A 27,934-nucleotide genomic window follows, 5' to 3' on the forward strand; every position below is an offset into this window, starting at 1 on the left:
ATTCGACAGAATTCGTTTTCAATCCTCGGCATTTTTTTACTAGGTCGCGTGACAGGGTTGACTTAGTCTAAATCCGTGCCTGTAGTTACCGCATTCCTGCTTGATCTATCGTCATTTAAAACTTTTAAGCGATGACATTTAAATAGAACGTTGTTTACAGTTGCCTGGTTGTCATTTCTGAACAAGAAAGAATGTTAAACTATCGTGTTGAGCATGGAAAAAGCATTCACATATCGCAATTGCACATAGATACAATGTTGTCCTGCGTTGCTGTTGCGACTTTCCCTAGAAGACAATTTTCTAAAATAAAACTTTGTGAACGAAACCTCATTGATGACTGATCAATCATCATTGATGCATTTGGGACATAGTTAGTTAGCTACTTACAAGTTGGAAACCAACACTTTCCTCGCAGGTAAGATAGTAAAAAGTTTTTACAACAAAAAAAGGATGAAAAAAAATAACAGACAAGAAACATTTCTTTGGTTCAATAAAAATTAATTTGTTAACAAAGTTTAAATCTCAATATCTGAAAATCAATTTTTGCTTGATACGCCTCTAGGTTTTTATGAACACTAGTCGTTAGCCCGTGGAAAAATTTTCCACGGGCTAACTTTATTTCGTGTGGGCAAAAGTTTGCATTTTAGCAACTTTTAATACATGGTTTCAAAATATGCAATGTTTCTGCAAGCAACGAAAAAACAGATTTACATTGCAGGTCACCCATGTCTTATAATTTTAGAAGATGATGTTAGAACCAGGTGTTTCTTCAGGCACAGAATATCACTGTCTTAGGTGTCCGTGATTATTAAAGAACTTGCCTGCATTATTACCGAATTTAAAAAAAAAGCGGGTGTGGAGGTATTGTTTTTTGAGATTACTTGCTATGAATCTAATGAATTATATTTATATTCTCTGCAAAGACTCCATGACTCATCTTAAAGCATAACTTGCTTTCTTTTTAAACCAAAGTTTGTAACAAAATCAGCAAACAAAGGACTTCAATAGGAGGGCACATGTTTAATTTAGTTTTTGTTGCAAAGAAATAAATTAGTTATTTTTGCTTTTATAATGTAAAGGACTGCACCTAAGGTGAGGGGCAGAAAAAATAGAGACAAAAGCGGATGTGGGGGCAAACATCTATTAAAGAGAATTCTTTTTTCTCTCATTTTTTATTGATTTTGTTGTCTTTTTAGAGAAGAGAGAGCATTATACAAGTAGTTTTGTTATCCATTTACATAGGAAGCGTTGTAAGTAGAGAATTCTAAGTGGTTGTTTATATTCAGGACATTTTTTTGCTAAAGTAAGAGTTGAAGAAAATATCACAAGTTATGTCTAGATGGGCTTTTTTCATAAGAGAGAAAGTGTTAAGAAAGAAGCTTTCTGGAAATTGATAGAAACTATTATTGCTATAAATATTTCTGTCCTATTACTTGCGGTTTTTTATCTTTGTTGGGGTTCATCTAGACTCATGGTCTACAATAGGATCATTTTGCGTACTATGCAAACTTTTGTCTATATCAGCGTTGCGTAAAGTCCTTATCTGCTCCTGAATCTTTTGTTTGAAGATTTCTTTTGTTTTACCATTATATACAGAATCACAATCCTTACATGCACTTTTGGCAAACTTGAAAGAAGGGACGGCTTACTAGGAGTGCTTATTTAGCTACAAAGATTTACCTCAACAAAGACATTTTTAATAACTATGGTCTTAAGCCATCTTTTAATCCAGTAAACAATTGTAGTGAGTCTGGAAAGACAAAAGAGCATCCAAGCTGGTAACTTCTGCATGTACGTATGCTGTAAAGAAGAGGCGAATGTTATAAATAAGAGAGGAGTTGTTTCACGTAAACTGGCTGTTATAAATGTTTATTTATCATTGTTCCATGAATGGTTGTGATCGTGTGAACCAAATATTCTCGTACTATAACATATTCATCAGAAAAACTATTAAATGGTGGAAGGGTATGTTATCAGGTGTTTGGGAATTAGTCAATGTAACTCTTTCGAATTAAATTGTCTCACTAGATTTGAAGGGAATAAGTGCTACCATTTTTGAACTTTAAAAAGACACTTAACTATTGCTGGACTTTGAAATGAGGCAGAAACTTGCAAACCAGACAATTATAAGATGCATGTAATTATGAAACCCAATGTTGTAGCAGCTGCGACTCACATAGTTGTATGGCATGCTGAAGACTACAATTGTGTTATGTGCAGCACTTCAGCTACAAGAAACAAACTAAATTCAAATGCAACATGTGATATTTATCTTTATCCTAAAAATATTTTTGAACTTTTTCACACCAAAGCTGAGCTTTAACATTTTGAATTTCTTTTCACAGTGCATACAAATTTTCTCAAATTTATTTCCAAGTTTGTTGCTCCTATATTCTCACCACATGTCATTTAGTCTTTTTTTTTATAAACAATAAGTGCAATATATATGCTTTCTATTGATATATAAAATGTGTATCAAAAGATTGTATACAGTAAGTTTAAATCTTCACTTTCTTATTTTTTTTGATCAAAATTTTCTTGTCATTGCGCATTTTTATTGACACATTGAATTAGTTAAATAAAAATACCTTAAATTTGCAGAATTTGATAGAAATACGTTGTTTATTACATATGTTGCTTTCAAAAAATTAGGTTACAAGCTTGCTACAAGAACTTTTTTCTTGTACTTTTGCTACACTAAAACGTTGTCTTTTTTTTAAAAAAAAAAAAAATAATGAAACGGGACCATAGAAGGCTAAAATGACGCTTTTTGTTGGTTAATATGTTTAGAAGGATAATATATTTTTAAAAATGTGACGAGTTAGTACGAGTTAAAACTTTTCTAACAACATTAGTTTCGTGTGCGATTTTCATATTCTTTTTTAATGTAATGTTTTGTTGAAATAAATGGTATAGAATAAAATAAAATGTTTAAAAGGATTTTTTAAGAAGGAGTTTTTATCATATATAACTGAAAATGACAAAAAATTTATATTGAATATCCATGATTTATTTTATATAAGTACTTACCCTTGCTTTTAACTCAAACTTTCTAATAAAATAAACTTCAAACCTTTTGAACTAGCTAATTTTGCTTCGAAATTTGGTTTTAAAATCTCTTTAGAGGTATTAATTACCTTCTAAAGCTTGTAACCATTTTTAGCAAAATATAGCTCCTCGTGTTGTCTCTGTTCCGTGTTTCCGTAATACGGCTGTTATTAAAGAGATGGAAACAAAACTAAAATATTAATGTTCTGAGCACAATGGGCTGTGAAGATAAAAAAATTTGTATACTCGATCATTTGGAACTAGACCTAAAAACAAAACTGAGCGAACATACTCAAGTGGAGTAGATTCGAATAGTGAATAGTTTATGGATAAGTTTTAAACGCTTGTACCTTTAAGTTTGTGAGTCGACAACTGGAAAAAGGAGTTCAATATTTTTTACGTCTTCCTAGTTATTATTTTATGACTAATATTTTTATCTTTTTGTTTGCAGTTTCTGAAACATAGATAGTATTCTCTACATCGGTAATAGGTAATTCGGTAATTCATGTATTCATGTTTGTTCACGAAACTCATCTGCTGTTGATTTTTAGGCATCTTGTTTATAACTTTTGCATAAATTTACAAATACATATTTTATAAACAATCTAAAATAAACGGTAACTTTGAATTAAGATTTTTAAGTTTAAGAAATAAAATCAAGAAATCATTAACGTGCGCGAAAAGTATAAAGTTATAATTGAGACAAACAGGGTGTACTAGTGAAGTAGTTAGCTACACTACTCACATTGAAAATTGAAAAAAATTGGGTGTGCCAGTGTGGTAGCTAGACTACTTAAATCAACAAAAACTTGGTGTACCAGTGTGGTAGCTAGACTTTTTACATTAAGAATGTCTCCTTGTCAAAGCTTACATGTTATTTATTTAATCTTGATGACTGCACAGGTTCATGTAAGTATCTTTGTGAAACTGTTCTTTTCTTTCATTTTTATTTTTACGTAGAGACTTTGCCAAATACAGAATAGAGTTCGATTAGTATATTGAATTGGAATATGAGAAATTAGATTTTTGTTTCCTTGTCTTGTTTACACGTTTTATGTTGTAAGCAACACGCGTTCTATAGCTCAAATGTCTCTTTTATAAGATTTAACTGTTGCTTGTTGATTATTTGCATGGATAGATCTAATTAACATGTTTTTTCTTCTCAGTTAGGCTATTGACCAAATCAAATTGAGCATTAGTACCAATAACGGTTATATTATGAAACTTTGATAATTTAAAAACTTCCATATTTAAAACAAAATTTTATTTCGGAAGAGTCTATTGGTAAAAACATAGGTAAAAATGATCTCTGTAATTCCAATTACGGGGCATTATATCAATAGTTTTAGTCTGTTTTATCAATATGTCCCTAACAAAAAAAACCATGTTTAAAAGAATTTGACAGAGAAACAAATTTGTAAATTGTAAATATATACTTTTAAATATATGACTTTTCACCATGAAGGACCTTGAAGCTATCATGATTTTAAACGAGTTATTTGGTTCCGATGATGAAAAACCGACGAAACTGGCTGAATAGAAGAAAAAGAAAGAGGATATTTTACAAATATTATCCAAGAACTGCTGAAAGAAGACGGAAAAGGGTTTCAGGAAATGTTCCGGATGGATGTGGGTGATTTCAAATTTGTACTGAGAAAATTTTTTGACCTTATCTCGCAAAATGAAAGAGTTGGTGGGACTAGACCGATTGAAGCAGACGAACGACTGGCCTTTTGTCAGTAAAAAATTAGAATGGGTCAAATCCGTAAAAATAGGTTTCGCAAAAATTTGAAAACAATTTTTTTTGTAAAAATGTCTTATCTGTTATACAAAGTAAAAATAAATTGGGCCTTAAAATATCATTGAAGAAACAGCTAGGACTTAATTAAAACTTAATTACCCTACTGACTAATATCAATTCTGCCAAGAATGATTGAATAAAACATGAGGCACATGTTAAAGAATATGACTCAACAAAATGTACAGTTTAAAAAAATCTCATATATATACATCTTAAAAATGAACAAAAGGTTTTAAACAAAAAAGTGTCCTCTCAAACTGTGGAAAATGCATTGGCAGTGCGAATGTCCTTTAAAACGGTATCCATATACAAATAAAGTTGCTTTTTATCACTAAAATTTTCTGGTATTACCAATTCCAAAAGACATGTAGAAGCAAGTATTTGATTACATTTACCAAACTTCACCTTAATTGTAGACATAGGTAGAATCATACTACCAATAAAGCAGAAAGTTCTCTAATTTTTCAGCATCAGCATCCTTAAGATAACATAATAACCATGACTGAAGTTTCCGAGTATTCTTTAGTGCAAAAGTCCAATTTTGCTTTTATTTTATCACAATGTAGGTGACTGGGATCATAGACAAATAGTGGTTCAAACAATTTAGGATTTTCGATAATAACGTCCAATACACCAGGTATAGTCAATCCTTTTCTGATTTGTTGAAGAACTGGCAATCTTTTCCCAACTACTTCATTAAAAATTACGTCCTGCATGACTGCAGCGCGGTTTTCCATCCATAAAGATAATGTATAGACACTAGGTATAAATGAGAAAACACAATTTCTTAAGCAAATAAAACTAAAAGTATTGGCAGGGTGTAGATAGGAAAAAATTTGTGCGGATATGTAAAGCATACACCTTTTCCGTATTTTGTAATTATGCAAATCTATATTTAATGATTATTTAGAAAATTAACTTTTGTTTTCGGAGTGTAAGCACAAGTTACATTACATCTATATATTTTGAAATTGATTTGGAAACAGTCAATTCGCTAAATGGCAGTTTCACAGTCACAGTTATATCCTTAAACTACGCACTTTTTAATAGCCTCGTTTTCAAACTAAATCAATTTCTTAAAGGTCAATGAAATCAATGTAGAACATTCTTTAAGACTTAAAACTCTCAGATTTTACTCATTTTACTTGGATCTATTCAAAAGTCCAAATAAGATGTGTTTTGTACAACTTTTAAATTTTGTGTGAAAGGTGTATTTAAAGTGACGGAAGTGAAAAATGTTCTGGATGAAATTTCGAAATGGTGACACGTGGAGTACTCGGATTTCATTGAATTTTGGTACACGTTCGAAAACAAGAATTTATTATGACTGTCAACGTATGTGTTATGCGAGCTACACTTCGTATATCATACGTCTTGTTTATTTTGTTTTACTTCTTGTGATACTGGCTTTGGTGGATCCATTTTAGACAGTCAAACTTTTTTGCCGCACTTTTTATGGGCAAATACAGAATAAGGACGAAGCCATCTACGACATTAATTTAGTGCGCATGTGCAGATCAGGATAAAACCGCAAAAACAAAGTTAGCGTTCTCTCTTTGATTCAAAAAGAAATATTTTGAGCTTTTTAATAGAACGTCAGATATTTTCATGAAGTAAAAGTATCATATAAAAATATTACTGAAAAAACACGCAGAAAAAGTTAAATCTTCTTCTTCTTAATTTTGTATGTTTAACGGCTAGTAGAAAAATTTTCTTCGTCACGTTTCTGTCAGGTTGACATTTTACCAGTTTTGAAAAAGCAATATTTGTTTTGATTTACTTTGACTCTTGTGTTTTGTTTTATAATCATTTACGATCCTTGCCAGTTGTGCAGTTGTGCAACTTGGAACTTCACTAAATTTTAATTTCCACAGGGATTCGCACTATCTACCGATAAAGCATCCAGCGTACATATTTTTTTTAATTAATTACCTTCCTGTATAATTCAAACATCTATTATAGGCGAAAACTGTGAAGCTAATATTTGGTGGTGATGTAACATTTTCTGGAGTCATCAAATATCACGGTCGCCGAATGAACTGCACATATAACGAAACTTTATCCCAACTTAAACCATACCTTTCGGAAGCAGATCACGTGATTGTGAATCTCGAAACTTCTTTTCATCCTTATAAAGGTTCAAAGTTGAAAGAAGTCGACCCAGAAAAAGCAATAACGTTAATTTCTGATTTGGACGCAATGCCAGCTTTAAGGTAAGTTAAAATAATACATTTAACCTGTGTCCTTTACCTTGTGGCTAGCTTCTCCCCTAATTTTTCTTTTCTTTCTTAGTTGCACAGGAAACATCTGAAAAGCTTTATATCTAACTAAACGTATGATTAATGATTTTTACTTTGCTTTAATTCCACTTAGCTGTCATGCAAATGGCTTCTTAATTAGGACAGTTTACATAAAAGCGGAGTAGCTCAGCAGTTTATATGAAAGCAGAGTAGCTCAGCAGTTTATATGAAAGCAGAGTAGCTCAGAAAACCGAGAGGGTTTACACGATGGAATAATTTTATGATGTTATAAGCACAGAAAATCATCTCGATTAAGCAGTCTGGATGTAAACATTAAAGCGATGAACACAGCAATGCAGAACCAAAAAAATATTTTTTAATAACAGAACAAATTAATTCCGTGAGCTTAAAGACCATTTGTTTTGGACACGGTGTTTTGTAGTTATGTTTGCAAAATTTATTGGCCTTACCACACATCTTATTGTATAAAAAAAGGTTTAGTAAAGTACCTGTGATCTCACATAAACACCACTTTAATTAATTTAACAAGCAAACCTCGTCCCCAATTTTTCCCTTTTTAATGTCTCGGCCGAGCAAGGAAGAAACCCCCGGTACAACTTGGTCAGTTCTGTAATGCGATTGGTCCGACACATAAAATTTATTAACACTTCATAATGTATGCAACAATTGCAAAATAATTTAAACGCAGAAAGACTCCTTACTATGACATGTTAAAAAAATTAATCAAAAAATAGTGAGTAGTTATCGCACAGTGCCAAGAAAAATATCGGAAATATTTTTTGAGGTTTTTATGTTCTTGTTTACATATTTCACGAGCCTTTAGGCGAGTGAAATATACGAGAACTAAAAAACGAAAAGTATAGGACGATATTTTGCGAATACAAGTGCGATAACTAGTTTATCATAAAATTATAATTATAAAGCTTTGTAATATGATATACTCGGTAAATTATTGTAGTAATCGTTCCATTGCGTTTATCTCGCGAAAATATTTACGTTTGCTTAATAAGTACCGTTGATGTATAAACATGTTAAACGGTTCAATAAAACACAAAACTCTTTAACTAGCTATATATATATATATATATATATATATATATATATATATATATATATATATATATATATATATATATATATATATATATATATATATATATATATATATATATATATATATATATATATATATATATATATATATATATATATATATATATATATATATATATATATATATATATATATATATATATATATAACTTCACTAACCCAAAGTCACAGTTAAACTTAAAATCTCTACGGTGGGGAGGGAGTACTGGCACTTCTTTGTAATGACTATGTCGGAACAAAAGGATAATGGAACTGTGAATATTTATGATTAATTGTTAGTTTGCTTCGTAGAAATAATTTACGTTTTTTATGAGATGAAAATTATGGAACAAATTTGCCGACAAGTTCTTGTTTTCAAGAAAACAATAACTTTAGTCAGCGACTTAATAACCAATCAGGAAAAAATATCAACTTTTGCATTGTAGAATAGAGAAAAATAAGTAAACATTTCACTCGGTAGAAAATAAAAATATTGCATATATTTCGTGTAGATTAGCCAATCAGAGTGCGAGAAAAACTCTAACCATATAATAAAAAATGTTATTTTAACAGATTCTTTATTTTTATTTTATTTTTAAGGCTTTGTAAAAAACATGACATTTGACAAATTAGCTGGGTGAGAAAAAATATGTATAGCTATAGCTATCTTGGTAACATGTACATAGGGCAGGTGTAATAGGCCATTACTAAAAATAAATTTATTTTTTCACTTATTTTCTAAGTAAAGAGACCATGCCCTTTTAAACGTGTAGTTTAACGCAATTTCTAATTTTTAACAACAGATGTGACTACTTAAAAAGTTTTAATTTTGTGTCCTGTTAGGTATAGCTAGCTAGCAGGCACATCACGCTTGTGCAAACTTTATTCTGTTTTATTTTGTACTGCCAGGCACAGGAATAAAACTGTTTACAAAAACGAATATAAAATCTGCCACACAATTAATTCACATGTAAGTTTAGAGAAATGTCAGGTTTCAAAATAAAATTTGGGTCTGAAAACACCTCAAAAAGGTTTAACAATTGAAATAAAATTATGCAAAAGACACATTTTGTTGAAGATTTTGAACGAACAGAATAAAAACAGATGTAGCTAGCTGCAATCCACACCAAAATAGTTCCAACAAATGCGAAATCTGATCATAAGTGGCCCAAAAAACGATAAGTACAAATTTACGGTTCTTTTTATCCTCTCCCCTTTTACACAATGTTGGAGAGTCATAGCAGCCATCTTTTGTCTTCACAAAATCTTGAGAGCAACATTTTCTGGGGAGTGCACGAGTGAAAGTATGTAAAAAAGTCAGAATTTTAAAGTGTTTCAACAGTTTGGGCAAGGATTGTAGGTTTACAATATATGACACATTAGAGTGATAAACAAGTAAATTAATCTATAACCTATTTGGGTCAGGCATAAGATTGTTAGAGCCTTTAAGGTGTCTTAGCTGGATGCTTTTAGAACCTATAGCTAATTCTTTTACAACACATTTCTGATAATGTGAACCAGCCTTTCACCCTTCGGATTGTTTTCATTATCAGTGAGTTTATCACACTAAAACACACTATATTGTTGTTTAAACGCTCCATATGTTGCTTTTGAGAAGACTTTTGCCATAGTTTATCTGGGAAAGTTGCTTGTTAAGTGAACAGAAGGGATCGTAGCAAAGGTTTAAGACCTAAAGTTTGCTAGCTAGTTGTTATGTATTAGTATATCCCAACAAAATCAGCTTTATCTAGCCAATCACTATTATCACATTCTTTTGATAAATAATGCTTCTTAAAAGATTTTACTACTATAACATATAGTTTCAGGGTAAACAAGTAATAACTTGTTTGAAATAAAACTTTCTAAATTCAAGCCTTAGGAAACATAAGCAACCAACATCCATCGTCTTCACCATGTGCAAATGCAGAACGAGGACTCGATCAATTTGCTTTTACCAGCCGCAGAAATTGCAACAGCATAACAACGTCAATAACCAATATACTTGTTATAAATTTCAGCCTGTACCAGGGTTTTGTTTAGCCGTCAAGTAAGCGCTAGGCGTTTACATCAGAAAACAAATCCTGGGGACAAAGATGGGCTACTAGCCATTTCATGATTACCATCTAGGATAAATTAAGGTGGCAATATCCCTGTACAAACAGCTGCGTTATTCATTTAGTGTCTTATGTATATATTTCTTTAATATTCCTTGAAAATATCATGTACATTCAAGAATATAATAATTTTATTTTTTGTACAATATTTTTAAAAAAAACATACATGCATACATATTATATATACATGCAATGTTTAAACTACATTTTTATATGACAGTGTGTCTAGCAGACCCTGGCAACCTTTAATAACCCTGATTTTCAACAAGTGGCTTAAGAATCCTCAAATTTCTATGGTTAACAAATAAGGGTCAAAATTTTCAACCTTAAAAAATAATTTTAGTAAATGACCCAATTTTAATCCACTAAATTCGCTACACTGTATGAAACAAATCAATTTTTTGAATGGTTTTTCATAAGAACACGTGTATACGTTTTTATAAGAAATAAATTTTTGCGTTTTGTAAATCCACCAGACCTTTTTAATTCTATAAGAACACAATTCCTGTTTCTCATAAAAACGTATATATACTTGTAATTTTTGAATCATGTTAGAAGAATTTTTGTAACGAAAAATAGTAAAATTACCCTGGATCCACCAGTCTTGAACTCGATACTTTGATTTGGGAGGTTTGACTGTGCCATTTTGTGTTTTATGACAGTAAGGGCAGTATCTTCTAATTCTCTTGAAATCTCTTCCCTTTTGTTGAATGGAAACGTTTTGTTGGGGTTTAGTTTGACTAATTTACCGTAACATTGTGTTTCGTGGTCACTTTTCTAGGTTATGTTTTCGATGGGGAATAGTCTGCCACATTTCTTTTCACAGCTTAGCTGTAAACAGCTGACCATATCTGTATGTGAACGAGAAGGCAAGGCCATTCCAACTTTAACTGGGCGGAGGCAGCTGGGACATGCAGAAACTGTGCGGGCATGCTAATAACACTGGCCTGTGTAGGATGTTATTGCACAGTTTGCATACACAAAGATTTAAGTAGGCATTCAATGTTTCATCCAGGTCTGAGGGAGGAATATGTGGTAGCTGGTCTTTTGCGGGAGTATCTGCAAGTAGATTTGAAATAACCTCCTAGGTCCAAATAGCGTTGTTACTGGATGGCCTCCCAGATTGTTTCTTCTTCGCTGGTCGACCACCAAGGGAAACGTTACGTTTATGGTTGCATGTCTTGCAGTATGTGTCGCTATGCGGTTCCCAAGCAATATTACTTTAGCAACATTATGGAGTGGAGCCTCTATCTCGTATGTTTTTCAGTCTCAAGTGACATTTTTGGCATATTTTATTTAAGTGTAACGCTGGGTTGTCCTGTGTCACATCAATAAAATGGGACCTCTTTATGCTTCAACTAAGATCTGCTACTTTGTATGTATATTTAGTCTGTAATAGACTACAAACTCGGCATAGTTTGACAAACTTGCAGCATGTGTGTCAGCCATTTTTGAAAAACGATCTGAAAGTCGGGTGGGTTTGAAAAACTTTTCTTAAGTAAAAAAGTGGCTAGAAATACAAATTTTAACCACTGAAAGCTAAAAGCGTCCTCTTTACGACCTTAGTTCTGGTTTTGCTAGGAAAACTCTTGAATTTTCACACCAGCCGTAGAAAAACAGTGTTTCAGATTTTTAAAAAATATTGCTACACACCATTTGTAGATACATGATTTACCAGAAATGCGGAAAATTTTAAAGGAAAAGGAAAATGGTATCGGAAGTTAAGGCTGGCTGAGTGAAGTAGTAGTACTGCACTGTGCAAGCCTGCACTTCTTATGAGAAAATCGTCATAAATTTCTACGGTATGCGCTATTTTTGTTGCTATTACCGTTCTCTTTAATCTTTCTGTAAAATTTTATAACCGCGTACATTCGGCATAAATAATTAATTATTTATAAGGTCTTGAGTATAAGGAGGAATTGTTTAAACTGAATATTTTTGGTAAAACATAACACCGTAATGCTCCAAATAAACGCCCGGGTTGTTAATTAAATTTTTTGACATTTTCTTTGGGAGGTATTCGAGGTGGGCGTTTAAAAGAGGGGGTATTAAATTTTTTAGAATTCGTCTCTTTCGCAGTTTTAAAGGATGCCTATAATATATATCTTCACAACAGAAAATAAAAGATATTCACATGTTTTAGAGAATGAACTTCAAAAGCGAAAAACTAAATTTCCAACCTTAAACCTAAGATTTAGGAAAAAAGTAAGTACCGTAAATGATCAATGAAGCCCCCACTCCCGAATAACCCCCCTCCCGAATAAGCCCCTCCCCCAAAACCCATTTTGACAAATAAGCCCCCACTCCCGAATAAGTCCCCATGGGGGCTTATTCGGGAGTGTTATTGTTATTATTCAGTAATTTCAATATAGTTGATATGGAAGTCTATTCGAGGGGGGCGTTTATTTAAAAAATAACTGAAAAGAAGGGGTGTCTATTCCAGGGGGGGCGTTTAATAGAGGGGGCGTTTATTCGAAGCATTACGGTAGTGTTAAGGTTATACCTATAAAATCGTGACAAGGGCGCTATAAACCGCAAATCACCTTTAGTACCTGTGAAAACAAAATTCTTATTTTTAAAGGGTTACTGTCACCTAAAGAAAATAGAAACGATGTTTTTTTGAAATTAAAAACAATTTTGATCATTTGCATTTTAATTGTCATGCTTCGCGCAAAATAGTCAATGATGAGTAAAAGCTGTTCTGAAGAAGTGTAAATAATCGAGTTTATCGTGTAAATAATCGAGTGTGCATAGTAGAATGTAGAACTTTCGAGTATTCAATATGGTAGACACTTAGGGCGTCATATATGCTATATTTAGAAACATTACTTTATTCCAGATTTCGTAATCTTTTGGACTATTCTAGAACACTTGCAAAAACAGTATAAATAAGGACATTGGACATTTGAGAGACAGTGTGTTTGGTGTGTTTGGTATTCGACGTTAGTATTTGATGAGTTAATATCTATAAAATCGTAAATTTATAAGAAGATAGAAAATCGTATTTTTCTTATGATCCTTGGTTGGGTGATCAAAAGCAGAGATATTTTATTTTTAACCTCTTTTATTTGGTAATAAAATAACCTTTTTTCTTATGCAAATTAAATTCACAACTTTCGCAACTCTACCCACAAAATCCTGTTTAACTCAACCGCCATTATAAATACACCATCCTCGTCCCCAGGCTTTTTTCCTGTCATAGCCGATAGCGCTTACTCGACGGCTAAACAAGACCCTGGTATAGGCTGCTTCTCCTAACCAGTATATTGGTCGATATAAATAATTAATGAGTTTGTCTCGCTGTTACAATTTCTGCAGCTAGTACAGCAACTTGATCGAGTCCTCGTTCTTCACATCCACATGGCGAGGACGATGTCGTTTGGTTGCTTACGTTTTTCAACACCTAACTTTCCAAAGTTTTAATTCAAACCAAGTTATTATTTGTTCATCCTGAAACTATATTTTCTAGTGATGAAATCTTTAAGATGCATATTTAATGGACCGCGGGTATATAGTGTTTGTGTTGTGTATGGGAGAATTTTTTTTCCACTTTCTACATCGCTGGGGGGGGTCTTTGCTCAATCATCCAACCCGGCTCTGATATAACACAACCTTCGTATTTGGTACCACCAAGACAAAAAACACACTCAACGAGCAAAATGTTTTTTTGTCTCGTTCTCCTTGTTGTTGTTGTTTTTCATTTTTCATCGCAACAAGGCTGTTGCCTTGTTGCGATGAAAAAAGTTAATCTAGATCCTTTGTTATGGTAATATGGAGCTTTGTTTGCCTCGTTTAATGCGCTTTAATATCTCTGCAGCCCACGTGAATTTATTTTCAATATTTGTTTTTGTCTGAACCACGTTGTTGCCTACGCTGTTAACAGTAAGTAAGGAAAAGGATAACTCTAATGTCTTTTGTCTTATATGACTATGATGAAATTAAACTTAGAACAGATCCTGGGAATTTTTCAAGAATGTTGGAATAAGCAAGACAACAGGACATTACAGTTTTGAAGCTAGCTAAAAGTTGGAAGAGCACGTGGTATGGGACAAAACAGTAAAGTACTTCATTTTTTAGGGGGTTTGATATTATTTTTCTGCCATTAGAGCGCCCTTGATTTTGAAAAATTGTTTTATGTACGGTCAAACTCCTAGCATGGGAAATTGTTATCTTTTGTGTTCTTGTTTCTCCTGTACTATGTTTTCCTGTAAAGAGTAGTTATGTTCTGGTTCTCTAGTTTAGCAGTTTGCATCGTGTTCTATAGCTAAGCAACTTAATACTTCTTTATCAATCAAAGATGTTTTTAGATGAGTTGCGGCATGACATAATGTTTTGCGTCAAGAACAATAGATATGCGCACGCATGTGCACAGGCATAAAAATATAAACAACATACCACTATGGTCGAAAATATTAACTGTAAGAAGAACGTCTGCTCTTGAACAGCGAAGGTAATAGTTGAGAAAAACAATTCCAATTCTTTTTTAACCTTATATTCCTAAAAATCTATAAATTAGCATAAAGATTCAATTTGGTTATGTGGTCCTTCTTTTACAGAACTTTGTAAACATTCGCAACTCATCTATAGCTAGCTAGCTGTTTTAGCTTAATCACAAGATTGGATGCTAATTCATAAAGTTTGAAATACGGCAATGTAAACTCGTTCCCGATTAAACTGTAATAATAATAAATATGATAAGCTAGGAATGTTGACATCATTGATTCTAAATGACGTTTTATTTAAAAAATGTCACACATTTGGTCCGAAAAATCCTTTGAACAATTTCGGACAGATTAATATTTCATTTAAATGATTTTTACTGGCCTAAGAATCCAAATTAATGTTTTTTAACAAGTTAATAAACTAACTATAAGTATACATTAGGCGGTTTTTAACATATTTCTTAATTTCGCCCAAATATAATCCTTTGGGCAATTTCGAACAGATTAATATTTCATCTCCATCATCTTTAATAGACTCAGAATCCAAAGTAATGTTTGTTATTCAATTAATAAACTAATTTTAAAGAAACATTAAGGCTCTCAAAGCCGTTTTAACATATTTCTCACACTTGGCCCAAAATTAAGCCTTTAAACAATTTCGGACAACAATTACGGAGTTTCATACCGCGCAGGGTGGGCGCTAGAGAAGGGCTTTGTAGGGACAAATTTTTGGCTTGTTTTCATTTGTCTCGATATCCCAAATAACTTTCATGGTCAGTTTTTCACAACTATTCTGGTTAGTGCTGCGGAAAGAGGCAGAGATGCAAAATCCTGCCTGATGTTTCTTCAACTAATTTTTTACTTTAACTGACGTTTTGCTTTTTAATAACGCATTTAAATGGTGTTGCTAACCCTCTTGGTATATTGACATGGGTAAGATGTTGGAATCGAAGAAAAATTACTGACTTTTATAGAGAGGCAAGAGAAGACATATTGTTGATGTTGGTTTTAGGGGTTAGCTTCCTGTTGCAAGCTAGCTACATATACCTTTTGTGTTGTGAGGAATAAAGTAATGGTTAAAAAGGAACACTATTCTATCATTATCAGTGCACTTTGGCAAGAAGAAATAAAAATTACAGCTAGCTATAGAAAGACTTAAAGGAAATTTTTTACAGTAAGTTAGCTAGCTAGCTAGCTATAAATGGATCTGCAAGTTTGACATGGATTAACTTGGAAGAGCATTTAATAAAGGATTTATTTGCAAATTATAGCTAACTAGTTATGTAAAAAAGAGCACAGATGAAATCGATTGAAAATAAAATACACACTTTAATGACATAATCACTGGCTTTGACTTTTCGTTAGAAATTATTGTATATAAATATTACATAACTAGCTAGGAAGGGATATATAATAAGGGATAATATATATAATAGCATGTTACACTGTATTACTGTGTTCTTAATTTTGGTAAAATGCAAGAATAAATTTAGGCAAGGTCCACTTTTACAATTTTGTGATATCTATAGTAATTTTGGTACATTGACATAAGAAAAAATTGGCAACCGAAAATATTTGACGAAAACAGTTAAAGTCACTAAATTTGTTTAAAAAGTTATTTTCCATTAAATTTGTTTATTTTAACCACAGTATAACTTTGTACTTTACAGATTAAAATTATTCCAATGCAAAATTGAGGCGTAGCAATTTTTAAGGCTAAGTTGGTGTTCGAACTGCACTGTTTAATGTTTTTTGAAGTTGAGTGATATTAGAAATGAGTTTTTATGATCCTATTTATAGCATCTGGGCACTTGCCCACCTATATATCTGATTACTGTATGAATAAGGCTACGATATATATGAGTAACCCAGTGTGACCCCCAGCTAACAAAAACTACAATCGACAGATACAGCCAGCTTTTTGACATTTTTTAATTTGGTTTATAAAAAATGCAGGTAGCTCCGCCTTGGTTAGTTAAATAAAGTTTCTAGCAAACACAAAATAAGAAAATTTGGAATTGTTTTTTAATATTATAGCTAGCTAGGTATCTGTTTAATGAGCATGAAACTATTAGTTTAGGAAAAAACCCATTGTTTTCTTTACTTGTGTTTAAGGAGCTACATTATTTTGGCTGATCTAGTAGCTATATAAATCTTGAATGACATACTAGCAATTCCTCTTTGATCAGCACTGTCATATTTTTAAGACAATATTAAAACTTGTGATGTAATTAGCTAATAAAATAAGATTTCTTTCTCTTTTGACTGCCAACTTTTCATGATGAGCGTACCCCACAACTTGAAGCAATTAAATTAATAACCAAGTTTAGGTCTTGAACTTTCATAATATACAATCTTATGTCAATACTGAGTATCCTTCCTTTAAATAATTGTAAAATCAATATATCGCACCAGTTTAAAAAGTGAAAATACAAAGGAAAAAGTGAATAATTCAATAATGCCTTACGCTCTGCGGGGGATATAAAAATTTGTCCCTACAAGCGCTTCGCTAGTGGGCAGACCTGCGCGGTATGAAACTCCGTAATAAAACTAAGTTTTCATTTCAGAAAATTTTACCTTACCTGACTTTTAAAAAAGTGATTTCTTAACTTCATTCCAGAAATATTGTGGAAGATTTTCATATAAATGATAATTTTCAAGACGTTTGTAGACATTTTGGCCTAAATTTACCAATTTCGGACAGATGTTCAAATTTTTTTTCTGCTAATAATATGGACAATTTATCTGAGATAAATATTCTTTTTACAAAATATGAAAGTCTTCTTTCCTTCTTAAGATATCCTGTTTTAACTGAGAGGGTATATGGAATTAAATTTTGTCCGATACGAAACAACCGTGCCAGGGCAATAAGCTTATCCACAAGTTTCCATTCGATTCCGTTTTACATTTCCGCTCCCGTATCATGCATCAATATCCACCATTTTCCATTTTAAATTTCGATGCCATTCTAATTCATATTTTTTAAATCGTTATTGGCAATTCGGGCGCATTAGTGGTAACTATGGCTAGTTTATCAATAAAATGTGGTAACGTTTGAATAAATAAACTTGATTTTGTTGGGACATACTAATACAAGACAACCTAGGCTCTCTGGTTTATCACTTTCATGTGTTACATAGATAGTTACATAACTTTTTCTTTGATTAGTACTTTTTTAGGATATTTAGCAAAATATGTCTTGTGGGTAATTTCATTTTAGCTATAAATTCTTTTTATGGTGTTTTCGGACCCAAATTTGGTTTCGAAACGTGGTATTTTTCTAGCTGGTTGGGACATTTGTGCATAAATTTTGCGTAGGTGTGATGTTTCTGCTAGCTAGCTATACATAACAGACCAACAAAATTGTTTACACTTGTTTTGTTAAGTAGTCAGATCAGTTGTTTAAAATTGGAACATGCATTTAGTTGGTCTGACTAAAACTACACTTTGGAAAGAACACATGGTTTTTTGAGTAGAAGGACAAGATTTATTTTTATTCAGTAATGGCTTATTACGCTTGCTTATGTACATACATGTTAGCAGGATAGCTGCTAATCTTTTCTCACCCACTTAAATTGCGAAAAGTCATGTATTTTACAAAGCTTTATAAAGAAAATTTATTTTTATTTAAAATGTCAACAATGAAAAATGGAAGCCCAAACAGTATCTTTCATAAAAATACTGTTTGGCTCACCGTTTTTTGCTCAATACTAATATTTTGGCTATGATAATTAGGTTTTTTAGCGAGTGTTTGATCTACTGTCTTGGCTACCTATCTTCGAACCACATCGTATATACATGACTAATTAAGACCCTTCTTTCAGATAAGCCCTATAATAAGATATATAACGTGTGAATTGAATAATTAAGCCCCCACACTGAAATAAGCCTCCATTTGTTCTTTCAAGGTGGAGAACTTTATAGATTTTTTAAAATAATTTCAAACCGTTTAACACTGGTGGCAATTGGGTACGGTAGATTTTTAAAGTGGTTTAATGAAATAGACTCAAAAAAATTGACCAGTGATCGTAGTTCCTGATTTTAGGTGATTTCAAAGACGCTGATAACCAATTGACAGCATGTCAAATTATTTTGTCAGTAAGACTAGGGTTAAATATACTCCCAGGAACTTATTTAGTCATACAGGCGCTAACCAAAAGAACTCGTAGCTTTAGATTTTGCAGCTTAATTTTTGAAACAAATTTTCATAAATCAGCAATTAAAGTTTGTACTGAATAAACTTTTATGAATAATCATTCGTAAACGCTTTTCAAGACAAACTTTCAAAGAAGACCAGGTTCAAGCTTTTTGAGAGAGGATCATTTTCAATACTAATTAGTATTTGATAAAAATGAAATCTAGTATGCTATTTTATTGGAAAGGAATCTAGTAAAAACAGAAACGATGTGTTCCAATTTCGTCCCCAGAGCTCTTTGAGATTAAAACCACTCAAAGAGTTCTGGAGTTGAGAATGAATGTGTTCCTATATATCAAAAACAATTTTTTTCAATGGTCGTAAATTGTAGTTTAAAATAACTGTTGAATTTGAATGTGCAGTGATAACTGGAGGTGGATTAATGATAGCTAACAGTATGCTGGCTAGCTTACATAATATAATTAAAAATTTGATTACAATCTTGAAATGTTATGTACTTATGTACCTGACTGATTGACAAACATGTTACCTCACTCAGCACAAAGTTTTGGGATAAAAAGCACAAAAATCACATTTTCTGAAAGTTTGCTAGCCTCAGCCAATTACGTTCCTTCATTATTACAACTAATATTTTTTGATAGAATCCTTCTTCCAGCATTTTTGCGGTTTTATTATCGTGCACTATTTTCACTCTCCACGCTCCATCACCTTGTTTTAAAATCTTTTAAATTCTGTCCAACTCGCCGTTTCTATTTAAAACGCACATCCAATCAAAGTCCGTGTGTTTTCAGCCTGGACAAGGGTTTTTACGGAGACACCCTGTCAAAATATTATAAGCGTAGAAGAGCCTTGGAGACGAGGTTTTGATTATCCATGAATTATATTATTTATACGGCAACCTAAAAAATATTTGATGGTTACAAATAGCCATAAGAGCAAATGCCAAGATGTTCAGATATAACACGTTTGCTTTAAAATTGTTGTATTTTATTCAGTTACGCAGGAATCGATGTTGTTACGTTGGCAAATAATCATTTTATGGACTTCGGAGAAGAGATTGCCAACCTTACCGTGGAAAATCTGAAGAAACTTCACATTTCTTACTTCGGCGTGACGTATGGTAGGAAGAAGTTCCTGAGACAGGTATAGTCCACTCTTTAATTTACGGATAAAATGTATTGCACCGGCGAAGCCACAACTAAATTCTTGTAGAAGGTTCTTTAAATGGCGCACCACAACTAGCGGACACTATAATTAGCGTACAGTTTTCGTTGCCCGATACGAACTTTGTTACCGGAAATTCTTTCTAACTAGGTGTCTGTTTTCGTTGCCCGATACGAACTTTGTTACCGGAAATTCTCTTTAACTGGCGAACTGCTTTCGCTGCCTGATATAAACTATCCTACTGGGAATACAAGGAAAATTCAACTGTAACTGGAATAGTTTTTATTTTTTGTGTGACTTTTGCACTTAGTATCGTGCATCCCCTTTCTTTAAAAAATGGCAGCCATATTGATTTGATATTTTTTCTTCCACTACACTAAGGTGAATTGACAATTGGTTACGTAGAGTTCGTTGACTAAAGCTTCCTGTCGAATTGAATCAGAAAAATGTGATTTTCCAAGTAGCGCAACTTAATTTTCTGACAAAAAATTATTTCACCAATGATGTCTGTTAACTAGAGTACTTAAAAGTACTTATTGCTATTCTGTAAAGTCAACTTTGCTTATACGTCGAAGTAAGCTATTTTTACCCTATTTTAATTGTATTATCTAAACGCCCTTGTCATTAGCTTTTTACCAGATATACTCATTACTTAAAATATTTTCTTTAAAAAATACTTTGGAAACAGATCCATATTATCATTAGATCAAAAAAACTTTGTTACTCCAAACACAAAGTCGTAAAAGGATCTTGCGTGACCACTCTGCCACTGTTCGATCATAGACACCTTTGATCATAAAGAAAAACGGGGTAAAAATTGGCTTCCTTGGTTATTGTGCTATACTTAGTGGATGCCTTAGAAAGAATTACCGAAGTCAAGCAAATGTGGGACCTGCGGTTTATAGTAAGACATTGTTGGTACAAGAGTTAAAGAATCTAAGAAAGGTACTTTGTTTTTGTTGTTGCATTTGTTATTGCCGTTGTTGTTATGGTTGTTGTGGTTGTTGTTGTTGTTGTTGTTGTGGTTGTTGTTGTTGTTGCTGTTGCTATGGTTGTTGTTTGTTTTTTTTCTTGTTTTTCATTAATATTTCTTTGTAGAAGGTGGATGTTGTAATTGTATTTATGCATTGGGGAGACGAGTATGCCATTGATATGAAACAGAAACTTGGTCAAAAGCTGATCGTTCAAATGGCGCCATACGCTGATATCATCATTGGGTGTCACCCACATATAACTCAAGATCATTTCTATCATAAAGATGTTCTGGTTGTCCCCAGTCTTGGAAATCTGCTGTTTCCGACGCATGGAACTCAAGGGAGTCTTTTAGATGTATGTTTCCTTCACTAGATATACTTATAAAATGTCCTTTTCGATAAGTTGCATCGTGCTGCCTTTTTTTTAGTAGATAGTATGTATAGTATAAGCGGTTGAAGTTCCCTTTTTACAAGCCAGTTCAGTTTAAGCAACGAGAAATCACCGAACGCACTAATCGTGCATTTACATCTAAAAAATTGCTATCTATGTTATAGCGGCTGTTTCCGATGAATAAATTCCTGTGGACGGAGGCCTATGTTTCGCATAATAATTTAAATATCAAAAACTTCGACGCTTACTTCCATAGTAAAAACATTTTGTAGTCTTCTGCATTGATTAATTTTACCCACATAGTGAACTTGACAGCCATAATTGAATTTTTGTATTGTGTGTGCGCTGTGTGCTAGCAGCTTTTATTTACTAAATGGCTGATCTTGATTAAAGGGAATGTGCTTTTAAGAGTTACAAAATACAAAGCAGTCTTTTCATGGTGATCCTATATAAACTCACACGAGCATGAATCTTGTGTCTGTGCAAAATGAAAAGTATGTGCACAAAGACTTTAGTTGTTTATTTATCAACACTTGTAGTTTCTCCTCTGTCCGCAAATTTTAATGTTTACAAATGAAAAAAGTATTTATCCAGAAAGTTGATAAATACTACCAAGTATTTTTTTATTCTCCAGGATTTAAGGAAGACAGAGGGCAACATATCAAAAGCACAAGTAGACGATGTCTGGTACAAAGAAGTGAAACTCATGAAACCCCACGAAACGGCATTTGGAAGAATTGTTAAGATAGAAGTCGATAAGTAAGTTGTTGTACTGAAACTCATTCAAAATAAAAAATATTAACTAACGCAAAACGTAAAACAAGAAAAACGTAAAACAAGTTATTCTCGATCTCAGTGCATTCTCATTTTATGGCATTCAAGTTTTGTTCAAAGAACCTAATTCATAAGAACATTAAGGCTGAGATTTTGCCAAAAATTAAGAACATAATAAGAGCGTATTTAGCCTGGATGTTTTCATAGATTACAAAACAAAATAATGTTAGTGTATACTGAAAAACTCACGTACAATTTTTTTTTCTTTCTACTGGCATGCGTAGTGTGTACAATAAAATAATTTCCACCTCATGTATTTCTTCTAATTATAAAAATAATCATCTTCATTCGTATATTTAACCAAATAATTACCTATAAGACACAAAATACGAACAACTCAGGCTGGAAAAGTATAGAATAAGCACATTTCGTCTGAAATTTAGACGTTCTTATAAAAAGAAAGTATATATTTAAAAACTGGTCGTTAGCCCCTGGAGATACAATTTTGGCAGGCAGACAGACGTACGGCGACGTGTTTATGGCTTCTGCTTCAAGCGTGTAAGCGTCCGAGCTCAATATGCCAAATCTTCACTACACTGAAGATGGTAAAATTTTCGGAATCTTTTTTGTTGTTGAAAAAGATGCAAATCTGCAAATGGTCAAAAATTGACTCGTTGCAATTCCCAAACCTGCCAAAATACAGATAGTGTGGTCAGAAACAAAATTTACATAATAATTACACGTTAGGAGGTGTGGCCATGAGGTTTAATGGACAACCGCTTTAAAGTAAATTTTTTAACGAACGGATTGAAAAAGAAGATTGCTCCGATTAATTAATTTTGATTTGATAAGCTTGAGCGTTCATGATGAATTAAAATGACAATGATTTTGCCAGAATAAAATAACTTCAACTGATATAAACTGATATAACTGATATAAACTGATATAAACTGATATAAACTGATTTAAATCGATATAAACTGATATAAACTGATATAAACTGATCAAATCACAGTCCTTCCTTTATTTCCCTAATTTAAACATGCCTTATTGCAACAAAATAAAGAAGACGAAAATTAACGCGAATTTTGAAAATTCTTAAATTAAGTGCCTCTTAATAAAGTTCACATGTATACTTTGTCATCCTTGTAAGGTTCACCTTATATGATTTAGCAGGATGGGGGTGTGTTATCAATGGTTATCAATCGGAGAGGGGGGAGGGGAAGTATCAATAGTTATAAATAGGGGTGGGTTATCAATGGTTATCAATGAAACAATTTTTAATTTTTTTAAAAAAATTTCCTTATTTTAACGCTATTTGTAAGTCAATTGAGCTTAATCGCGTTAAATTAAATTACTATTTAAAAATGGTTATTGTTATTCGCGTCAATTCCCTTCGATTTAATTTCGTGATCTTTAATTTTGTTCCACTTTCAATTTCTGGTATAAGGTATGCTATGTTGGGCGAACCTTTGCCAACAAAACCACAAGCAGTCCACAAACTACTTATTCCATAAGGTATTCTTAAAAACGTGATCTTGAATGATTGCGTATAGTTTGTGTTAATTATGTGCTTCTTATATTGTGTAACGAGCAAGAAACCTTACTTCGTTGTAGGAAACGATTTAGGAAACGACACATATTTTTTTAAAATTTTTTTAGGAACGGTCTAATAAAGAACAAAGCAAAGTATTTCGCCACTCAAATTGCTGTAAACGAAAAACATTGTATGTACGTGAAAAAGAAAGATAATTCATTGTGGCAGACTATTTGCGGGGAAGATGATGAAAACTGCGGGGGACCAAGTGACTGCAATATCCTACAATGTGGTGATCAACGAAAAGTCAAACCGAAGATTGGAAAAAAACCGAAAAGTGTGGACAACTAATTGAAAGTTTGATTGAAAAAAAATCTTTGAATTACGAATTAAAAAAAGTGTAATATGTGCATTAAACATTTGTGGGAAACTTTCGCGAATGATCTCTTTAAAATTCTTTAGCGTGAATTAACTTTGTGATAATACCGCAAGAATATTTCTTTTCTCTAAATATGTAATAATATTTTTATTTTTTTTCATTTCTGCGGGTTTTTTTTTCGTGCCACTATTTTTCACTCTGCACGCTCCATCATCTTGTTTTTAAACAAACAAAATCTGTCCAACTCGTTGTTTCTATTTAAAACCACACTTAAGATTAAAATCCGTATATCATTAGCCTAGACCAGGACTATTATTACGCAGCCGTCGTGTCAGAATATCATAAGCGTAAAACAGCACTGGAGACGAGGTTGAAAAGCCAAGTACCGAGGTTGTATTTTACTATTGACTTTCAGTGAAATTAGGGTCGATGTTTTAGTACGTACCGGTCGTTAGTCTGTGAAAAAATCCACGGGGTCGCCCTTTATATATTTCGTGTTTCCGCACTGCCCGCAAGAAAAATGCAGAAAAAATATTTAAATATTTTTATTATATGAATATTAAATGTGTGCTAAATATTTCTTTTCAAAAGATACGAGAAAATTAGATTACGCGAAACTAATAAAAACGAATAACAATTTTAGCAATTTTAAATTTTTTAACACCATTTTCCACAGAATGATAAAACAATATTGTCAGAGTTGGTCGCTGGTAATCCAAGCTTTTGAGAGCCCTGCGAAATTATTAGCTTATAAAATTAAATCCACCCTTTCAGTTGTACAACCCGAAAAAGTGTGCAGAAATTTCGTCGTAGGATTTACTCTTTCAACCGGAAAATAATACAGGAAACTCGGAAAATAACAGAGACTTTTGTGTTACCTCGTGACATTTCGTTCCGGGAAACAGAAGACCAATAAAGTGGCTTGTGGTTTGTGGTAATGTAAAAAATCGTAATTTGTTATGAAAACATTTTCTTGAAGTCACGAAAACACCGCAAGAATCCGCTGTAACGAGTTTCGACTTTATCAAGATTTTTAAATCAGCTTCAAAGTTTTGAGAAAGTAACAATAACAATGACTTGAAGGAAGATTTCGCTTTCTTCTTTTTATCACACGTATTAAAAAATTACATCACCCACTCCCTTTGTGCGCCATCTAAAAAGAGAAAGAAAACAAGTTTCTAAATACACTAAAAACCGAAGTTTTTGAGGGATGGTATTTATAGCTATATAGCTATATAGCTATATTATAGCTATTATTATAGCTATTAACCATTCATGTTGGCAAAAAAGGTTTTCAAAAGAAAGAGACTGCACATTAAACATTTGATCATGTTCTTTTTACAAAAAATTTTTCAATCAGGTCGTTATTTTGAGTTTTACGATGTTCACTTGATTTTGAAAATGGTAACCACATATTTCCAATTTTAGGGAATTCCATTTATATTAGCGAACATCCATGTGGCAAAGGGGTTTCTTTAAAAGTAAGGGAACGCATAATAAACATTTGATCATGCTTTTCTTACTAAAACTCGATCGACAATACTCTTTATCAATATGTGTGTTTTTACTGAGGAACCAAGACAATTAACAGAAGTAGAAATTTAAACACAAGATTAAAGGTTCCTAGAAAGTATTATTTTTCAAAACAAAGCAGTTCTCCCTTTCTACTATATACGAAAATTCAGTGCTACAAAAGTGCTAAACCTACGGCAACTCTCGTGTTGATGATTGCACAAGAACTGGTCGGCAGAATTTAAAAAGCCTTGGTAATTTTTTTATTAATTTTTTACTGATTTCAGTGGTGGAAGTTGAAAATTTTTAAAAAATGTGTTTAAGCTGCGAAAAAACCGAAAAAACAAAACTGGTTTCCCGATCAAGAAATAATTTCCACATTAAGAAAAAAGTTGCTCGGCAGTGTATAGAAATAATTTCCGTTTCCGTTTTACCCAAATGGTTTTCAATCAATTTTATGAGCGGCAAAAGTTTGTAAATAAATATGGCGGCTATAAACGTACGAGTATTGTTACTCCTTTTGCTTGCTTAAAGAAGAATTCGGCAAAAAAGAAGAACAATAAATACAAAAAAAGATTTTGGGTGCCGAAAATCAAAATACAAACAAAAAAGCGAGTAGAACGTGTAACCTTTTTAGTAGATTATACTGTTTTGGCTACTGTAAGATTTGAAACATATGTGGAACATAAAATATCTGTATATATACCACCACATAATACTGTATTAGTTTTTAAAATAAGTGTCATGTCTCAAATTTGACTTCAAATAAAGCTTAAATTTTTACCCGTGCCATTGCATTTTTCTTTGCATCCATGCTCTTTTTATACTAAACTTAAACAAAAAAATCGGTTGTCATCGTCTTCATTTTTTTCTTGTAAAACTTGTGGTTTAATAGTTGGAGGGTTTAATTGTCTATCAATAGCTTTTATTAGCATGATATCAGCTCTTTCTTCACTTGGCGGCCTTCTTTTTCGACTGTTAAATGAGGGGGTTGAAGCATATTGATTGCAACCTGTACCACCAGCACTACTGCTACACGAGCTATGTAAAGGTGAAGTCATAGGTGATATACCTGGGAGATTGTCATTGATATTGTGGTTCCCTGTGTCAAATTTTTCATTTATAGGGGCTAGACAGGGGATTTAGTATTGTTGAGGGGATGTTCGATTCACAGGTTCTTTTTGATAAGCTATCCTGGAGAAACGACAGTTCCGTAAAATAATTACAAGTTGGTAGCATTTTTTTATTTCCAGCTGCAGATCGCATAGCTTTTTCCCTTTTGCTCAAAGTCTTTCTGAAGTTATCCAAGTAGCCTCCTTTTTATTTAAGTCCTTGTAAGATCGAAGACTGGTATTTCACAAAGCAGGGAAAGAAGGCATTATGTCAACCAAATTATTCCTTATGGACATAAGATCGTATTCGGGCTCTTCTTAAGTTTGTTCCTCAAAAAAAACATTATCTCTTATTATATGCAGCTGTTCTTCTGCGCTTGCCATGATTCTTTTTCTTGTGTACTTCGAACTTCACAGCTGTGGCTGCAATTTTGAAAAATTGCTGATCAATATATGGTCGTCCCTCAAAAATTTAAACCTAGCCTTTTTTCACAAAACTTTCAAGAAAGACTATTCATAAAAGTTTATTCAGTACAAAACTTTAATTGCTGATTCATGAAAGTTAATTTCAAAAATTAAGCTGCAAAATCTCTACAATCTCGGAGAGCAATCTGATATATTTTTGTACGGTGTGACTTGGCACCCCCACACCCCTGTTTCAGTATTGTTTCCATGCTTATTTTAGTCGGGAAAAACATTGTGGGGGCAATTTTTTCCACTATATTTTGTCCGTAATTGTAGGAGTATAATTAACTCTACTTTTACTGGAATAATTTAAGTCCAATTTCTCTGAACACTGGATAAAGCATTCTGCCGCAAACCTATAACACGTTCTAACTAGACCGACCTGGCTTACTGCATTTTTGTTGAAATGGCGTATTGGTGTCTATAAAAAAGCCTAAATTCAGGAACTTAGAACTACGATTACAGTTCAATTGGTTGTTGGAACTATTTGGATCTATCAAAATAAGTATAAGAACCTATCAAGTCAAGACTTTTAACCTGAACAAAAAACATTTCCACCAGGGTTAAACATTTGAAATTATTTTAAAAAACTATAAGTTTCAGAAGAACAAGGGAAGGCTTTAAAAGTGCTACGGAATGGCTCTTGGTTTTCGACTTTAGTGACTTACACGAAAGTCGAACTGATGGGGCCAGAAACAAAAATGGCTATTTT

At 32.6% G+C, this 27,934-nt stretch overlaps 1 protein-coding gene across 1 annotated transcript; it reads left to right on the forward strand.

The window, feature by feature from the left end:
* Positions 1-276: 276 nt before the first annotated feature.
* Positions 277-24,833, forward strand: LOC130649131 (capsule biosynthesis protein CapA-like). Its single transcript, XM_057455349.1, has 7 exons — positions 277-415; positions 6,812-7,062; positions 19,910-20,057; positions 20,862-21,023; positions 21,177-21,407; positions 22,078-22,202; positions 23,880-24,833. Exons 2-7 carry the CDS (start codon positions 6,884-6,886, stop codon positions 24,103-24,105), a joined length of 1,071 nt encoding a protein of 356 aa, XP_057311332.1. The 5' UTR covers positions 277-415; positions 6,812-6,883; the 3' UTR covers positions 24,106-24,833.
* The last annotated feature ends 3,101 nt before the right edge of the window (positions 24,834-27,934 follow it).

This window comes from Hydractinia symbiolongicarpus, chromosome 7 (assembly GCF_029227915.1).
Source record: "Hydractinia symbiolongicarpus strain clone_291-10 chromosome 7, HSymV2.1, whole genome shotgun sequence".
Taxonomy (NCBI): Eukaryota; Metazoa; Cnidaria; class Hydrozoa; order Anthoathecata; family Hydractiniidae; genus Hydractinia; species Hydractinia symbiolongicarpus.

What these genes read in the sequence shown, in the direction of transcription:
- LOC130649131 (XM_057455349.1), top strand. Translation starts at nt 6,884, where the DNA reads ATGAACTGCACATATAACGAAACTTTATCCCAACTTAAACCATACCTT. An exon ending in AGTTAAAGAATCTAAGAAAG is followed by an intron (nt 21,024 to 21,176) that starts GTACTTTGTTTT and finishes ATTTCTTTGTAG; the next exon opens with AAGGTGGATGTTGTAATTGT. An exon ending in GTTAAGATAGAAGTCGATAA is followed by an intron (nt 22,203 to 23,879) that starts GTAAGTTGTTGT and finishes AAATTTTTTTAG; the next exon opens with GAACGGTCTAATAAAGAACA.